Raw genomic sequence first — 20,555 nt, forward strand, 5'->3', positions numbered from 1 at the left:
AATGACAGTATTCTCATTTTTGGGTGAATTGTTCTTTTAAGTTTGTTTTTCTTTTTACCTACTGTGCTTGTTGATGCGATGCAAAGCAAATGTTTATCTCCATCCTGAAGTGATTACGCCAAACACCTGCTCAGCTGTAGAGGAAAAAATCACAGGATGAGATGTGTTGCATTTTCAGCAGCACTACTTTTGATAGACGAGAACCTGGAGAAAAGTGAAAATATCTGCTGTCCTTCTCTGCCTTTGCACAGATGGTGTTTCTTTCACACTCTGCTGAGAGTTTGCTTTTCAAACAGGTGGGTAAATATCACACAAATATCCATACGCAGGTGAGGATGGCTGGACACTTTTGTTCCAAACAGGAAGAAGAAGCCAGTGAAGGAGCAATACTCTCAGGAGGCTGTGAATCCAGTTCATATGTTGTTCAAAAAAACCCAAAACATAATGCACTTCACAGCTTTCTAAAAATATGTATAACTTAATGTGTTCATGTGATTGCATCTGAATTAACTTTTTATTCATGTTAAAAATTATTTCATATTAACTTGGGAGTCTTTAAGTCTACAAAGAAAAATACTTTCTGTGAATATCACAGCATTGTTTAGATTAAAAGGAGTTTCGAATGCACTTTCTTTAACAAAAACCAATACAAATTTCGTATTGTGTGAAGGGAAAAAAGTTTTCAATTAAATGCAACAGGATTTATAAACTGCAACATTTATTATAGAAGATTCTTAACAAAAGGCGAGTGTTTACTTGGGAAAAGTCATTTTTAAGGCTCAGATAAGACTCCTTAATATAATACTGACGTGTAATTATTTTTTTGTATTGCACTTTTGACAATAAATATTGATTTAGAGCCACAGAAGAGAAAGGAGAGAACTACTTTAATAAAATAAATTGAATAAAATAATTTTTAATCTTCTTAAAAACATGTTAAAAGTATTGGTAACACTTTACAGTAAGTTTCCATTTGTTAACATGAACTAACAATGAAAATATTCTGAAGCATTTATCTTTTTTTTTTTTTTTTTTTTTTTTTTTTTTTACTATTATGTTATTGAAATCAAAAATGGTGGGCAATCTGTTAATATTATTTCATTGGTTTGGGCTAACATAAACTAAACAGTCATAGCAATAAAAAGTAATATGAGCAAAGATATCCACTAAAAAATATCCACCTTTTTCTCCCGTAAGAGTGGGCGGGGCCATTTGTAAATGTTATGGGTGTGGCTTCCGGTCTCATCCGAGTCCAGCTATTTTTAGCTGTATACGAAACAACTCTATGATGCTTGATATTGCAAACTGATGTTGGACCATATTATTTTAATGTATTATCTTAATTATGAGCACACTAGTTTGTAGTGCAAACCGTTTTAACGTTTACTGTTATTCTTCTCCTTATTTTCCTATAGATAATGAACCGGGCGTCTCACTTATAGGCTTAGCCAAAGTATTGCTCATTATTACTAATGGGACTTCGTTTTTCAAGTCTTACCAACATAATCAGTATCTCAAGGTAAAGTCTTAACTTTTACAATTCTAAAAACATTTATTTTCTCTTTGTCATTTTTCCACAGAACCCTCTAGCGGACCGTTTGTACTCTATATATTTCTGTGGATATTTCTGCAGTAGTAATTCGTTATAATTACTTAAACATCACGACCGCCCTTGTAATTTGAGTGAACTCCACGGCCAAGATCTTGCCTATTATCATCAGTCCTCCAGAAACCGCTTTAGTTACAAACATAAAAGCGACTCTCATTCAAATGTTATCTATTCTCTGCTGCCCATGAGAAGGCGCTCAAAGCAATGGCCCCTGTCCCGCGAGGGCTGCTCCACTGTTTCGTGGAACGTACCAACTCGGAGGAGAGAGGGGTTCTGTGTTTATATGGACGAGCGCTCGCTGCGTGGAGTAACTTCAGCACCTGGACAGCGACCTCCGCGAAGCAGGCGTCACATACTGAAGCTTCGACATGGCTTGAAATAGCCAACCGCATTAAAGTGCTCCACTCTAGTCTTCTGCTTTTGGAAAGCCGGACTGTTGCGCTGAATTTGATCGACACTGAGTACCAGAGCCGAGAAGCGTCGGTTAGTGCGGGTCTCGCTCATCTAGAGGCTGCGCTCTGTGGAGCTGCTCTTCCGGACAGCGCGCAGCGCGAAGGAAAAGTAACTGCGTCTCCGCTCATCTCACTATAGTCGAGGATGGAGCCACCCGCCGGGACCGGGCTGAAGCTCTTGCTGTGGATTTTAAGCCACATCAGCATCTCTCAGGCAGCTTCTCCATCATCCCGTAAGTTGCAGTTGATTCCGTGGATCTTTTTGCAGTGGTAGGCATCTGGCACGCTGGGGTGCTTTAGATGAGAAGTCCGGTGGCATTTACTCTACAGATGTAACCGGTGTAGTTATGGATTCTTCTGAAGAACTTGCATTATTTGCTGTTGCTTGTTGGTCATTGCGTTACATTCCAGTTTATCGCGGTCGGCAACGACCGAGCCTTTGATGGAAAGAGGATTCATGTACAGTATTTAGGTGGTGCGGATGATATTTAACCTAAAACATTAACCTAAAGCGTCTTGATGGCACTGAATGTAAAACACGACAGCGTTTCAGTTTTGTCAAACCGGAACGGTGAAATTGATTGGAAATCGGGAAGTGTTGCAACACGTTTTGTTTGAACGTCTGGAACTAAAAGTTTATTCTCATATTAAAGTTGTTTATAAATATACTGCTAAATAATGTATTATTCACAAGTGCAAGAGCCGCGTTTACAATCTACCCTACTATCACTACTGTAGCACTAATAGAAAACATTACGTTTATGAATGGATTTATTGTGATCAAACTTACGTCATTTTTTAAATACTAAAAATAGCTATATTTATTCAAATTAATCAAAATATTGCCAATACTGCCATCCCCTATCGCCTGATGTTATTTTGAATTTATTAGTATTTATTTATTTTTTAATTAATCATTTTTATTAATTATTAAAATAAACATTAGATACATAAAACAGAAAAGATGGTGTGTTATTCACAATTAATTTAGTGTTAACCAAATTAATGTCAAATGTACCATTCTGTGCATTTTGAGACAGGACTTTTGAAAGTGTTACAACCTGTCTGGTCAGTCATAATATTGCTAGTTTTTTACATGTAGATGTAGCTTGTGGATGTTATATATCAAAATAGACTAGACAACCTGCTGATTCAGATGAAATCAATTCTGCCGTATACCATCAGTTAACAGGATCACACATTATAAACAAGATGTAATTTTTACTTTTTTAGCCCAGTGTTTCTCATTAAAATAGTGTTACAACTCACTCGGTGTTACAATGCAACACTCTCCGTTACAAGTAAGCTAAGTAATTCTGATGTTCAGATTTTTCACATGCCATTTTAACAAGTTGGCAAATTATTTTCAGAATGTAGTTTTATGAATCATGTGTTAAGAGCTGAAAATGAGCTGCTGGTTTCCCTACTGAGCTGTCCTTAACATTGACGCTTTACCTTCACTGTTAACTCACAAATGTAACACGGAGTTGTTTGCAGCGGTTGTAGCAGTGAAAGTGTAACATTTTCTACTTATTTTTTGGTGAAGAAATGTAACATTTTTCACCGGAATATTACAATGAGGCTGTTAGAAAATAATGATATATTAGGAATGCATGGGAAAAAATAGTTTTTGCAATCAGACAATTTTGTGGAATTAAGCATGGGTTTTAATATAGCCTGAAGCACCCACCACTTTAATATTACTACATAATTTAATTACTTGGCTAATTGCCTTGCAGAGAGTTAGCACTGCAAAATCAATAGAGTCAAGGAGAAATTGGTTCTTAGAAATAATTGGATAGTAGGTCTTATAATATAAAATCCATGTTTGTTCTGCATCGACACGTAAAGCAGCTCATAGTCAACCATTTTTCGACCGTGAGAATTATGAATGACTGATTTCTCCAATATTGATTTATTGCACACACTTGGTGCAAACATGCAAGTAAGCGAAAAGGTTTATCGCCGGATAGACCACAGGTAGCCAGGAATAATAAGATTAACAGCCTGGAATAGTCAACCCAAATTTAGAACTAGGCAAGACTCGTTTAAACAAAAGCCAAAACAATGATTAATCAACAAGATCATTCAGTTACAGATATTTTTAATTAATCTCTTCCAGTTCTGCGGCTACATGTGGGAGAGAAACTGAGTAGCTGAGATAGTTGATTCTCCCTCTGACAGATGGATGGAGGTTTGAGATAAAGTTTGCAAATGTTAATTGAGCTGCAGAGGTTTTGAAATCTCTTTCTCTCTTTGTTAGCCAAGGCTACCGGAGCATTTGATATAAACATCCATCTCCCTACGAGCTCTCGCGGGTCTGATTAAAAAGAAAAGGTAACTGGATTGATTTGGCTTATGTGGGGGCTGCTGCTGAGAGTGAAACTCAGATGGAGCTTTTTTTTGTTCACCTTAGTTTCATCACAGCACAAAAGCAGAATCATTTGTAATTACTCCGGACAATGGACGGCATTAGTGTAATTTCTTTAATCACGCCATGCACACGATCAGCGCGGCTTGCTGTCAGGTTTCGTGCTCTCTGTAGCTGCCAAAGATAGTTGAAGTGGCAGCTCAATGACCTGATCAGAGGCAAAGTTATTTTAGTGGAATGTGAACATGTCACTGTAGATGTAGCTCAGAGGAGATTCTTTTTAGAGACCAAGGTTTCACAAGAAATTCATCTCAAGTTGGCAATTAAAATAGTGTTATTATGCCTAAAGGTGGTGTTGAGTGAGAAAAAATTTAATTAGTTTGCAGTTGTGATAAATAAAGTTGCAATGACAAAATATAATATCATAATTATAAGAAAAACAGTCACAATTGTGAAAGTTACAAATGTGAGAAATAAATTTGCAATTGTGAGAAATAGCTGCAATTACAGGATATCACAATTTTAAGAATAGTCATCACTGATATCAAATTTTGCAATTGTAAGAAATAAAGTTATAAATATGAGAAATGAAGTCGCAATTGTGAAAAGAAAGGTTGCAATAAGACTTAAATTTGTAAACAAATGACAAACAAGTTGCAGTTTTAAGAAATGAAGTTGCTATCAAAAGATATAACATCACAAAAGAAAAATAGTCACAGTTGTGAAGGTCAAAAATGTGAGAAATAAGTGCAATTCTGAGAAACAAAGCTACATTTATGAGAAATAAAGTTGCAATGACAAGAGATAACATCACAATTATGAAAAATAGTCACAATAGTGAAAGCCACAATTATGAGAAATAAATTAGCAATTTTGAGAAATAAGATGCAATGACAAGATATAACATCACAATTATAAGAAAAATAGTCACAATTGTGAAAGTCACATGTGAGAAATAGTTGCAATTGTGAGAGAAATAGTCACAGTTGTGAGAAGTAGTTTCAATCATAAGATATCACAATTATAAGAATAATCACCATTGGTATCGAAAGTTACAATTGTGAGAACTAAAATTGCAATTGTGAGATATAAAGTTGTAAATATGAGAATTAAAGTTGCAATTGTGAGAAACAAAGTTGCACATGTGAGACACAGGCTCACAATTATGAGAAAAATTGTCATAATTCTGACACAAACTTGTAATTGTGAGAAATAAGTTGCAATTGTGAATTCAAAGTTGAAAACAATGAGAAATAAGTTGCAGTTTTAAGAAATAAATTTGCAATCACAAGATATAACTTCACAATTATAAGAAAAATAATCAACTGTGAAAGTCACAACTGTAAGAAATAAAGTCACAATTTTAAAATTGTGTAAGTTGCAAATGTCAGAAATGAAGTCACAATTGTGAGAAATTATTCCAATCACAAGATATCACAATTATAAGAATCATCAAAATTGATAGCTAGAGTTGCAATTGTGAGAAATAAAGTTGTAAATTTGACAAATGAAGTTGCAACTGTGAGAAATAAAGTTACAATTACAAGCAACAGTCACAATTATGAGAAAAAACGTGGCAAATTTTGAAACACAAATTCACAATTGTGAGAAATAAGTTGCAGTTTTAAGAAATCAATTTGTAATGACAAAATATATCATCACAATTATAATAAAAAATAATCAGTTGTGAAAGTCACAAATGTGAGAAATGAAGTTACAATTCTGAGATACAAAGCCACAATTGTGAGAAATAGTTACAATCACAAGATATCACAATTATAAGAATTGTCACATTGATATCTACAGGTGCAATTGTGATAAAGTTGTAAATATGATAAACAATGTGGCTATTGTGAGAAATAAAGTTGCAATGGTGAGACATAAAGTCACAATTATAAGCAATAGCCACAGTTATGAGAAAACCAGTCACAATTCAAAGACACAAATTGGCAGTAATTTAAAGTTGCAATCCTAATATATAACATCAGAGCTGTGAGAAATAAAGACAGAAGTGTGAGCTGTGAAGTTGAAATGATAAGAAAAAGTGTTGCAATTGTGAGGTAAGATAGAATCATTTTCAGTGGAATGTGAACATGTCACTGTTAATGTTGCGCAGCAGAGACTCCTCTTAGAAACCAAGATTTCACAAGAAATTAATCTTGAGATGGCAACTAAATTTGTTATTATGCCTATTTTGGAAGTGTTAGTCGGTTATAAAAAAATAGTGCAAATTCAAGTTGCAACAGTGAGAAATAAAGGTGCAGTTATGAAATATAAAGTTGCAAGCAACTGTGAGATTTAAAGTTGTAAACAAAGAGAAATAAGTTGCAGTTTTGAGAAAGTTGCAATCAGCTATAACGTCACAACTTTAAGAAAATAGTTGCAGTTGTGAAAGTCACAATTGTAAGAAATAAAGTTGAAATTCTGATATATAAAACCACAATTGGGAGAAATAAAGTCACAGTTGTGACAAACACCCGCAATACCAACATATCACAACTATAAGAATATTTGCTGTTGTGAGTTATATAAAGTTGCTAATATGACAAAGATGCGTTTATAAAAATAAAGGCACAAATGTGAGACATAAAGCCGCAATTATGAGAAATACTCACAATTCTGAGACATGAAGTCGAAATATGAGAACGTCACAATAATTTAAAGTTGCAATCACAATATATAAAGCCAAAGCAATGAGAAAATAAAGTCAGAAGTTGAAATTATGAGAAAAAGTGTTGCAATTGTGAGGTATAAATTGCACATTTATAATATACAGAGTCGCAGTTTCAGTGAAATTTGAACATGTCACATTGGATATTGCTCAGCGGAGACTCCACTTCTGAAGAAACACATCTCGAGACGGCAATTAAAATTGTGTTAAACAAGAAACTTGTCTATTTGAGAAATGTTATTCTTTGTATATATGATGTCATCCCAATGTATTTTTATGCAACACTTCTGTCTGTTCTAGAAGCAGCATTTGCTTAGAACAAAAGTTGTTATCCATAATCAACAAAATGGCTTTTTTTTTGACGGATAGAAACAAAGGACTTGCAAAAAGCATAGCAATTAAGACTTAGACCATTAGTGAGCAATACAAAACACTGAAATTAAACCCACTCGTCTGGTTCAGTTCTTAAGTTGCACACCCTGTGGGAAAACAAGACTGCTGCCTCAGGATGTAACGCTTGGTCACCTGAGTTCAAGCCAATTTGCTTGTCCTTACAAAACACGTAGATGCAGCAAACCCGTTTAAGGCTTCTTGCTGAGTTAAATTGAATGCATAAGCTGCTTTATTCATTTATTTCTTTGTTTCTACATTTGGTACGGTCTGTCATTTCTATACCAACACTTTTCGTACTTAAAAGCAAATGGCAGGCATCTGTGCAGGCAGTCCCTGAAAGATTAATTCACTTAATTTCTGTAAGTAAATTGGGTATTAAGGGACCTTAAACAACAACTTGAATGCAGTGCCAAACTGAAATAACAACATTTGTCTTTGGCGGAGGTGCACATTTTCTACAATCTTCCTAATGAGCTGCCTTTTTAGTTTTGTATGACTGATTTGAAATTGATTTGAAGGGAAATGCTTTCTTGCAAAGTGGTTTGTCTTGTATTAATCAAGATAAGATTGTACACAAGGCCAGAAAGGCAAACTGACCTTTTAAAATTCTCTGTAAGAAATTGTTTGTTTGCTTTTGACATTAAACAAATGCTGTATTGGTCAGCACAGCAATCATGCTACAAGAGAATGATCAGAAAAGATATGAGGATGTAGGCCAGTTTACTGAAGGGTCTTGAACTACTCTTTGAATGACTGTATTGAATTTTAGTGTCCAGCACCTGATAAATGGCTTTGTTTGTAGGAAACATTCACAACATATGGAAATCTCAGCTGAAACTTTTAGTTTTTATGATTAGGAATTGGATCTCAGCATCTCACTCACTGTATTTTGACCATCTGTGTTTCCAAACAACATATTGTGGATGTCCGTTCTGTTTCAAAGAAAAACATAAATTAGGTTATTGTAAGAATAACTTGATTCATGTTTGAAATGAGAAACAGTCATACTGTGAGATATAAAACTGCAGCTGTGAGAGGTATAATTTGCACTTGTGAGATATACAGTCAGAATTACTAGCAAAAAAGTCACAATTGTGAGAAATAAAGATGATATGTGACGCTGGACCACAAAATCAATCATAAGAGTGAGATTAATACAATATCTGAAAACTGAATAAATAAGCTTTCCATTGATGTATGGTTTGTTAGGATAGGACAATATTTGGTTGAGATACAACTATTTGAAAAGCTGGAATCTAGGTATCAAAAAAATAAAAATACTGAGAAAATCGTCTTTAAAGTTGTCCGAATGAAGTTCTTAGCAATGCATATTACTAATCAAAAATTAAGTTTTGACATATTTACGGTAGGAAATATACAAAATATCTTCATGGAACATGATCTTGAAATCCTAATGATTTTTGGCATAAAAGAAAAATAATTTTGACCCATACAGTGTATTTTTGGCTATTGCTACAAATACACCTGTGCTACTTAAGACTGGTTTCGTGGTCCAGGGTCACATATAGTGAGTTACAAAGTTACAACTACGAGAAATAAAGTTACAATTATGAGAAATAAAGTTGCAAATGTGAGATAAAGTCACAATGACAGGCAACAGATTCTGAGATCAAAGTTGTGAAAAATAGACACAGTTGTGTCAGAAAGTCACAATGATTCATTTACAAGTCACAAGTTTTGTTCACAAAACAACACAGTTCTGAGAAATACAGTCAGAAGTGTAAGAAATGAAGTTGAAATTATAAAGTATGTAGTTGTGAGTCAGTTACAGAAGATAATGTGAGATATAAAGTTCTGATTATTATAAGAAAATAATAGTCGCAGTCTAAATTGCAACTATTTTTCTCATTTTTAAGTCAAAATTATGAGAAAATTAGTTGCAATCAAAAGATAAACAGTAGCATCACAATTATGAGAAATCATAATTAAAGCTGCAAGCAGTGTTGAAAGGGCCCTCACACCCGGACTCAACACCACGCGGTGGCTTTAGGAAAACAGCGAATGGTGGGCAATAAGCAGTTAAAGTGGTAAATATAGAAGGAATATATCAAAGTCATTTATATGTGCCAAACTTCCTGCTACCAGCTGGTGGCGCTATGACTATAACTGGATATTGGCTTGTAGATGTCTTCAGGCCAGCACTTTTATCAAACATGAGGTTTGGTGCAGATTGAACATGGTGGGCCCTATTTTAACGATCTAAGCACATGGTCTAAAGCGCACTTAGGGTGTATCTGAATCCACTTTTGCTATTTTAGGGACGGAAGAAATGGTCTGCGCACTCGGCGCATGGTCTAAAAGGGTTGTCCCTATTCGCTTAATGAGTCATGGGTGAGTTTTGGGTGTAATGTGCATTAAACCAATCAGAGTTCCATCCCCCATTCCCTTTAAGAGCCAGTTGCGCTCACGCCATGGCGGATTCGCTATTTACAAGGTGGAATTTGCTAGAAGAAAGACTGAAGGCTGAAGGTCCCCTCAGATGAGTTCCTGGGCACCTCCTGTCCATCCTCTCCCTTCTTTGCTGAACGTGATCATTTTCAAAACCGAAAGTGAACCAAAAAAACAGCTCACATAAGAAAGCGATTGACTATCCATTATGACATGTAGGCCTTTTTATATATATGTACTCAATTAAACTCTTACTTTCATTTGTAATATTTGACTTCTGCGCATCCCTGTCTGTGTAATAAGCAGAGTGTATGTGCATTGTGCACCTGCCTATAGACGCATATTACTAAATATTAATATTACTAAATAACAACAAAAAAATATTTCGCCATTGACTTTAGACCAGGTTTCAGTTGATTAGTGGCGCAGCCTATTTCAGTTGCCTCAAAATAGCAATGCGCCTGAACACACCTCATTTTCTGACCAGCATGCCCACGGGTGCACAAATGGGCACAAATGCATTTGCTATTTAAACAATGTGGTGCAAGATGTTAAAATGATAAATATGTCAGGCTGAAACTAGCAATAAACACTTGCGTTGTGTCTGGCACCGCATTGCACCGGGTGCATGATAGGGCCCCATATCTTTGAGTTACCTGTTGCCAACAGGTGGTGCTATGATTAAAACACAATATTGGCCTTTAGATGTGTTCAGGCCAGGATTCCTATTAAATGTGTGAAGTTAGGGGCAGATAGGACAGTGTATGGCTGAACAACAACACCTTCTATTCCCAAGAACATCGCAAAGGTTTTTCGAGTAGACTGACCAAATATAATGTTAATGTCATTAAATCTCTATAAGGAGTTCGTTAGTGTAAAACATGTCAATTCCTGTTGCCAGTGGGTGGCGCTATGGCTATAACTGAATATGGGCATGGGCAAGGGCATGTGTTCAGGACAGGACATTGTATGCCTGAATTTTAACAACTTCCTTTTTCACGACAAAACATCAAAGTTTGTCAAGCTGTTACGGACACGCCCTTCAACGAAAACCCAAGATCTTCGCAATTTAATGTCACAAAGGACTTTAGATTACACTGACCAAATTTGGTGTTGATCTGTTTAAAGGAGAACTTCACTTCCAGAACATTAATTTACAAATAATTTACTCACTCAAAATCGGGGCACCATAGCAGTCCATTATATGGAGAAAAATGCTGAAATGTTTTCCTCAAAAATAAAGAAAGACATGAACATCTTGCATGACAAGGGGGTGGGTAAATTATTTGTAAATTGTTGTCCTGGAAGTGGAGTTCTCCTTTAAATCTCTAGGAGGAGTTTGTTTAAATACAACGCCTGGAAATGGCAAAAATGGCACAAAACTTGCAAAGAACATTTAAAATAACAGACTTCCTGTTGGGTTTCAAACATTGTATCGAGAGGCTTTTTTCTAGGTATTGGTGTGTTACATATGTCTACCGAATTTCATACATTTATGTGAAACATAGCTGAAGGGGCACTTTGTTGAAATTTTATAGGTGGCTCTATTAACCCATTTTGCCACACCCACTTCTGAAACCCATATCAGATGTAAATTTTCAAGAAAATGCAATTTCGGAGAAGAAAAAGAAGAAGAATCTGAGCAATTCCAATATATATATATATAAGATATGAAGTTGAAATTCTGGTAATTTTTTTATTATTTTTTTTTCATCTGAGATGGATACGAGCTTTCATAGCAGCTTTAATCATAGTATATCTAAAGGTTAAAAAGTGCTTTCCTTCACATCAACGAAATTCTCTCTCTCCATGTAGACCCCCAAACATTTTTGATAAGCATTTGACAGATGAAAACTATTTCCTTTGCCAGACCTGAGCTGTGTCTGATCGACTTAAAGCGAAGACAGAAGCGACTTCTCCCCAGCCTGTGTTACCTCGAATGACACAGACAAACACAAACCCAAATCTTGTTATTCTCTCTTTCCTCCTTGCTGGCTGTCTGTCTCCTATATACACACACATACTATTTTCCTCTCTTTCTCACCCACACACTTCTATAACGCACACATATACAAGTATTCAATCGCGCGCACGCACAATTTCTCTCCCTTTTCTCCAGGCAGTGGAGATGCTGTTATGACTATAGGCTCTAGACACAGGAGTGAGCTTTTCATCTAATAGCACAGCGGTTGCTGTACTCTGAGTGCACTTGCTCTTGTCTCTTAAAGCAGACTAGTAATAAAGCGCAAGCGCTCTCAACTCATGGGCATACGCTGGGAATAACAGTGTACATTCAGTATGAAAATTAAAAACAATCCAATGTAGTCAACATCTATTTGATGCAAATACATTATTAATCCTGCATCAGTGTTCGATAACGCAGCGTATTATGTGCCGTTGCTTTAAATGCTATGACTTATCCTACACTAATTTCCCACGAACTTGTTTTAGCACACCCAGCTGTATTGACTGGATTCATTTACATGATTAATTAAACTTTAATGAAGTCTCACCTCAGGGGTCAAGGTTTAGCAGCTTAGTGTGGATAGTTTCCCCCTGCTGGTAGAAGATGTAACTGCACCGTTATGAGAGGCAAATTGACAGCTGTTTATTCATGTATTCTGACTAAACACATTTTTTAGACATCCGTGCCTTCCCCAACAATATTTAGAAGCTAAGCACTGGATGTTTAAAAAGATGCTTTTGGATCATGGACCGCATGATTTATTAATAATGTGATGTTACCTTTTTACAGTGCCTTGCAAAAATATTCAGACCCTGAAATGTGTCCTGCTTTAAATATTAAAATACTCTCTTCTATCTTAACACACAAACATTAGTCAGACAAGCCTAAAATATATAGGTCAGCAAAGAAGGCAGTGCCTTCTCAAAATACTGGGTGAAAAAATAATTCACAGTGTAAAAAACAATGTAAATATTACAAAATGTGATGTTAAAGTGATAGTCCCAAAATGCAAATTCTGTCATTAATTATTCACTCTCATGTTGTTTCAAACTCGTAAACCTTTGTTCATCTTCAGAACACAAATTAAGATGAAATCCAATAGCTTTTTGACCCTATAGACAGCAACGCAACTCCCATATTGAAGGCACATATTCTTCAGTTGTAAAGAAATTATGCTTTTTGAGGAAAACATTTCAGCATTTTTCTCCATATAGTGGATTTCTATGGTGCCCCGTGTTTGAACTTTCAAAATGCAATTTAAATGTGGCTTCAAACGATTCCAAATGCGATTGTAAATGATCCCAGCTGAGGAAGAAGGGTCTTATCTAGCATAACGATTGGTTATTTTTATATAAATAATATAATTTATGTACTTTTTAATGTCAAATGCTCATGTTGTCTTACTCTGCCTGAACTCTGTTTTTTTTCCGGTTCATGACAGTTAGGGTATGTTGAAAAACTCCCATCTCATGTTCTCCCTCAACTTCAAAATCACCCTATATCGCTGTTTTACCTTTTTTGTTAAGGGTGTTTGATCTTCTTTGCATGTTCACTTTGCAAAGACTGGGTCAGAACTTCTGCAATGATGTAGGATGATTTTGAAATGATTTTTGAAGTTTACGGAGAAAATATGATTGGAGTTTTTTGCCATACCCTATCTGTCTTGAGCAAGAATACACAGATGAGCGTTTGAGATTTAAAAAGTATTTCATTTATTTATTTGTATTTTTTTTTATGAAAATAACCGACCGTTTCGCTAGATAAGACCCTTTCTTTCTCGGATGGGATTGTTTACAACTGCATTTGGGATCGTTTGAAGCCGCATTTAAACTGCATTTTGGAGCTTCAATCTCTGGGCACCATATCAGTCCATTATATGGAGAAAAATGCTGAAATGTTTTCCTCAAAAAAACATAATTTCTTTATGACTGAAGAAAGAAAGAAAGAAAGAAAGAAAGACATGAACATCTTGGATGACAAGGGGATGAGTTATCCCCTTACATTATCTGTAAATGTTTGTTCTGGAAGTGGAAATCTCCTTTAAATTGTGTTGAATTGAATTGAATTTGAACTGAACTGTTCCAAAAATGAACAAAGGTCTTATGGGTTTGGAACGACATGAAGATGTGTAAATAATGGCAGAATTTTCATTTTTGGGTGAACTGTCTCTTTAACCACCTCCATATGTATGGCTTTTTAGCATGATAAACTTGCTCAGTAGCTCACCTCGTACAATTTTGCACTTTAGATGCAGAGCGCTCAGTTATGAGTCCCATGAAACACAAGTCACACTAATAGAGCTCAAAGACTTAGAGAAGCAAGACAAAATAGGATTATTGCTTCAGCAAATGCATTTTTTTATAGTAGTGAAGGTGGTACATAACATTTTAACACTACTCACCAAACATTTCCAAACTGCCATGATACATAGAACAACCATTTTTATATTATTCTGTCTCGGATAAAATTGAGTGCACTTTTAGCACTTTGTATAACTTTTTAGCATGGAAAAATTGCTCAGTAGCTCACCTGGTACAGTGTTGCACTTGTAGTGCAGTGCACTCAGGCTTATGAAACAAGGTCTTATGGGTTTGGAATGACATGGGGGTGAGTAATTAATGACAGAAGTTTTATTTTTGGGTGAACCAGCTCCATATGTATGGCTTTTTAGCGTGGTAAACTTGCTCAGTAGCTCACCTGGTACAGCGTTGCACTTAAGAGCACTCAGGCATAAGTCCTATGAAGCAAGGTCTTATGGGTTTGGAATGACATGAGGGTGAGTAATTAATGACAATTTTCAATCTGTTACTATCCTTTTAAATGCAGTATTTAACAACATAAAATAACTGGAGGATGGTCCATCTACTGGTGTTTTCATTGTTCACAGAATGGTGAGTTTCAGTATTTTGTATGACGTGTTTGGCTAATCATAATACACTTCTGTTATTGGTACAGTAGCTCTACTCTAAAATAGGAGCTAATTTAGTTACCCCCAACAGGCGTCTTATAACTAAAATCATTCCCAGTTCCTCAGGTGCAAACAACACCAAAAAGTGGGCAGTTCCGCCGATAGTTATAAGAAATGCAAAAACGTTCCTCTGGTGCGAAAGCCCCAACAGAGACCTATTAGAGACAGTATTTGGGAGCCCTAAGGCCACAAGCAAACAAGCATATTCCTGTGAAAGCCAAATATCAACTAATTGAGATAGTTTGGGGCTGCTCTGAGATTTCAACAGCTTATTAGCTTATGCTGGAAAACAAATATGGCCAAATATTTAGGGCTGTAAAGTCATCAGTGAAGTACATTTATAATTAAACTCTATATCACAGCTGTGAATGAAAACAAAAAAAAAAAAAACTCACATTGGAGGGTTCTGTATGCAAAGATTATTGTAAAAAGACAACTTTCTATACTGACCTTTACTGGTGAGTACTGGCTTGCATATTCTGCAGGATTTATTGGGCGGTCAAATCTAGTACACACTGTGGAGATGAGATAGCCATATTCAAAATAAATGTCACAACATCCACTTCACATTTCAGCCAGGGTTTAACAGTCTGCTCTCTAATAATGACCTTGGATTACTGTGGTCAGAAATGTTGATGATGGAAATTGGAGCAGATCTCAGGGTATAGGAGGGATGAGTGAATGTTATGTGTAGGAAAAGTCAGCAAGCTTAACTGTAGCCTCCATAGAAGGGAATTTGTCATGCTGTAGATGCTTTCACTAAACAAACACACTCCTATACCTCTGGGAAATATGCAGCCTCATTTCCGCAATCATAATCGGAGTGTTCAGGGGGAGATTATCCATATCATCGTGCCAAAGTATGCAGCCAAGACCTGTAGAGCATCGAAATCCACAATATTTAAAATCACGTCAAGATAAAGACACCTAAAGCCTAAATTAAACCATCTTAGTGTGGTTGTTCTCATCATAAGCTTATGATTACACAATATTTGCAATTTAAGTCTTTTGTGATTATACCCATGGTGGCTAATACACAGGAAATAAAGTCAAAGTGAAAAAGTGAAGTGCTGTTTGCAGTCGCTCCAGTGATTGTTCACAGTAAGAAGGTTGAACCACTGATGTCATATGGACTATTTTAACAATGACTTGCTGGGCCTTGAACGTGGTAGTACCGTTGCTGTCTGTGCAGGGTCAGAAAGCTCTTGGATAGCATCTAAAACATCTTAATTTGTGTTCTGAAGATAAACTAAGGTCTTACGGGTTTGGAACGACATGAGGGTGAATAATTAATGGCAGAATTTTCAATTTTGGGTGAACTGTCCCTTTAACCAGCTCCATAAATATGGCTTTTTAGCATGGTAAACTTGCTCAGTAGAGTATACAGTTATAAATACAGTTATGCTGCAATATTTAAAATCGCGTCAAGATACGACACCTAAAGCCTAAATTAAACCATCTTAGTGTGGTTGTTCTCATCATAAGCTTACGATTACACAATATTTGCATTTTAAAGGAGAACTCCACTTCCAGAACAACAATTTACAAATAATTTACTCACCTAAAGCCTAAATTGTCACCCCCTTGTCATCCCCAATGTTCATGTCTTTCTTTCTTCAGTCGTAAAGAATTTTTTTTTTTGAGGAAAACATTTCAGCATTTTTCTCCATATAATGGACTGATATGGTGCCCCGAGTTTGAACTTCCAAAATGCAGTGTAAATGCGGCTTCAAATGATCCCAAATGCGGTCCGATCGTTTCGCTAGATAAGAACCTTCTTTCTCAACTGGGATCGTTTACAACTGCATTTGGGATTGTTTGAAGCCGCGTTTAAACTGCATTTTGGAAGTTCAAAATCGGGGGACCATAGCAGTCCATTATATGGAGAAAATGCAGAAATGTTTTCCTCAAAAAACATAATTTCTTTACGACTGAAAAAGAAAGACATGAACATCTTGGATGACAAGGGGGTGAGTACATTATATCAGAAACTTTGTTTTGGAAGTGGACTTCTCCTTTAAGTTTTTTATGATTATAACCATTGTAGTTAATATGCAAGAAATAAACTCAAAAAGTGAAAAAGTAAAGTGCTGTTTGCAATTGCTCCAGTGATTTGCTCACCGTAAGAAAGTTGGATTTCATTCACACTAGTGTTCAAAAGTTTCAAAAGTCATATTATTATTCAGCAAGGATGCATTAGTTTGATCAAAAGTGACAGTAAAGACATTTATAATGTTACAAAATATATATCTCAAATAAATGCTCTTATTTTGAACTTTCACCAAAAAATCCTGAAGAATTCTGTCTCTCCTGAACCAAATCAGCATATTAGAATGATTTATGAAGAATTATGTGACACCGAAGACTGGAGTAATGGCTTTTGAAAATTCAGATTTGCATCACAGGGATAAATTACATTCAAATATATGAAAATAGTTATTTAAAATTGCTATAATATTTCATAGTATTACTGTTTTTACTGAATTCGTGATACATTGCAGCCTTGGAGAGCATATGAGATAAAAATATTCAAAGAAATCTAACCAACCTCAAAATTCCGAATGCTGTTTATAGATTTCATGTTGATTTTACAGAAAATTAAAACACTAAATGAGAAAAAAACATTAACCAGACTTAACTTCTCTAACGGCCCATTTGACCAACTTTTGCATTTGCATATTCAAGAGGCAGCAAGAGAAATGCCTCTGCTAAGCTTTGACATTGTGCACTATTAAAATAAATAAATAAATAAAAATAATGGTCTGGTAATCCGCTGAATAACTCTGTCAGAGAAAAGAGGGGGATATGCTAGGCATCTGTTAAGAAGATGTGCGGCTCTGTATCTAACACGGTCATGCGTGGGTGACAGATCTTTCAAACTTTTGCATTTGAAGTTTTACAGAATGCTCTTAGAGAGCAAGACCAGAGATCTAATTGGATCAGAAACTAAATCAAATTTCTTCTTATCACATCTTATTTGTAATTAAATTTTTCATCAAAGCCGCACTCTTCGAATTCTTCGGGGGCACGACCGCATGTCATTTTAAAAATGCAGCCCGCCCAGTGACAGGATACATTTAAAAGCACATATTTTGTCATTTTTGCTCTTCTAAATAATTTATCGGAATGAAATTTTATCGATTGCCCTGCAGAAGTGCTCATAATCCTGTAAATTCGAGTCCCTCTGTTCTCTGATCTTCACGTACCCTTTCATGCTCTGCATCTGCTTTTCATTTCTCTCAGTAATACACGTCAAACATCTGACGAATGGCAGCAAAGTTCATCTCTCAGTCTACTACTTTGTGATTTATCCCCAGGCTCATGAATTAATCTATGGGACAATTACTAATGCACTATGCTGTGCCGAGTGCTGCGACCCATGCGATTCTTTGGTGTAATGCCAGTGCTGGGATATAGAGCGGCTCTTCCGAGGCGGTACTCGCCCTCCACAAATCAAAGCGAGCAGTGCATAATAAAACAAAAGTGCTGCCTGTATGTTTCGAGGCAGTACTGTCACTTCCTGTGATTGGCTACGACAGCCCCCTCCCCCCATTCCCTTTATTGTAGTCCCTATAATAAACCTGAAGTGCAGTGGACTGGCTCAGGCGGGCGGTCGTGGGGAGAAATCGCCCCATATGCTCCTGCAGATTGCATCTCCACACAGAGGCGCAGGTTCTTGTCTAAGAGTGCTCCTATTTCTCTTTTCTCTCTTGTCTCTAATGTCAGTCTCTGCACTCTCGCCTCCTGCACGCTGAATGTCAATGGGCCTGAGCTGTAGCCGCCTCGGAGGTAAAGCAGGAAATTATCTCCCTCCTATAGATGTCAGCTGCAAATGGCCCTGCTGTAGGAGAAACAACAGGTTATATGTAGCCAAAACCATTGCAATCTTTCTTGGTTTTTATGCTGAAATTGTTGGGGGGAGTTTTTGTGTGTGGTGTGTGCTTGTAAAGATGTAGCACTTATATTGTAGTGTAAACTGTGGTTCTCCACCGGTTTTGCTTCAGACAACAGACTTTTTGTTGGAAATCAAGTGGCGACCCAGTACAGTACCCTAATTGTTTGTTATACACCACTGTTCAAAGATCTGGGGTCAGTGAGATATTTTTTCTACAAAATTAATAATTTTATTTAGCAAGGGTGCCTTAAATTGACCAAAAAAATACTAAAATAAATAAATAAATAAACACATTTCAAATAAATACCATTCTTTTGCTGTTTATCAAGAAAAATGTCCTTAAATATAAAACACAAATTTTTAAATTTGATTTCATTTCATCTATTTTAGGTCTGTCAAACTATTAATCACGATTAATCGCATACAAAATAAAAGTTTGAGTTTGCCTAATATATGTATGTGAACTGTGTGTAAATATTTATATATAAAAACAAATACATTCATGTATATGTTTAAGAAATAGTATATGTATTTATTATAATTCTTATAAAATTTGTATTATATATAATCATGTTTTAGTACATAACATATTTCTCTTATATATGTACATTGATTTGTGTGTTTTTATATATATAATAACAATTACACACAGTACACACACATATATTAGGCAAACTCAAACTTTTATTTTGTATGCAATTAATCGTGATTAATTGTTTGACAGCCCTAATCTATTTATTAATATTTTATTCAAATTTTTGTATTAACCATTTTTTTGTCACCCAATCTGTCCATGTTAGCATATGCGCAAATTACGAATTGAACAAAATATAGTGTTTTATTGTGATGCGCTGTATTAGATATCAACTAAAATTATTAATATAATATAATTAGGGCTGTTAAAAAATTAATCATGATTAATCACTTTTTATCACAATTAATCACATCCAAAATTAAAGTTTGTGCTTACATAATATATGTGTGTACTGTGTGTATTTATTATGTGTGTGTATATATATATATATATGTATAAATTTAATAACATAATTTAGGGTCAAATAATTAATTGTGATTAATCGCAATTAATTGCAATTAATCGCATCCAAAATAAAAGTTTGTGTTTAGATAACATATGTGTATGTACTGTGTATATATGTATATATAAATGTACAACCATACATGTATATATATTTTTAAAAAATATATGTGTATATATATTTATGTATCATTTAAAATATACATAAATATAAAGATTTTATATATTTTATATATGAATATAGAATTTTTGTTAAATATATATACAATATATACATATACATACATTATGTAAACACAAACCTTTATTTTGGATGCGATTAATTGCAATATACGCAAATAATCGCATATGCAATTAACTGCAATATATGTATATTTTGAAAATTGGATTGAAATCTTCACAACGCAAAACTTACATTATGGTGGACACAAACCAATGATTTAATGTAGTCTAGATCATAACTTATTTTACCTTGTGTTGTTTTGTTCATGTTTTCAGGATATATATGTTACACAACCTGTCCATGTTGGCATATGTGTCATTGTGCTGCTTGAAAGAATTGTGACAAAGAATTTGCAAAATACAGCTGTTTTTAAGCATTTTACATGGATTCCAAAATAATAATTCAAAGCAGTAATAATTTAAAAAAAGGATATTATTTGTGAACTTATGTTCAGCTATTCTTTTTAATAGTTAACTTTTAAGCACTTTACATTTTTTTAGATCATCAGTCATCAAACTCTGTAAATATTGGTCACAGAGATTTACTTTAAATTTCAACAAGC

At 35.2% G+C, this 20,555-nt stretch overlaps 1 protein-coding gene across 1 annotated transcript in view; it reads left to right on the top strand.

Annotated features, from left to right (window-relative positions):
- The first annotated feature begins 1,887 nt into the window (after positions 1-1,887).
- Positions 1,888-20,555, top strand: part of cntnap2a (contactin associated protein 2a) — a 488,873-nt gene continuing 470,205 nt past the window's right edge. Inside the window, exon 1 of the mRNA XM_051098409.1 lies at positions 1,888-2,294. Within this exon, the coding sequence (XP_050954366.1) occupies positions 2,207-2,294 (88 nt within the window). The 5' untranslated portion in view covers positions 1,888-2,206. The remainder of the gene's footprint in view (positions 2,295-20,555) is intronic.

Source organism: Labeo rohita, chromosome 24 (genome assembly GCF_022985175.1).
Source record: "Labeo rohita strain BAU-BD-2019 chromosome 24, IGBB_LRoh.1.0, whole genome shotgun sequence".
Lineage (NCBI taxonomy): Eukaryota > Metazoa > Chordata > Actinopteri > Cypriniformes > Cyprinidae > Labeo > Labeo rohita.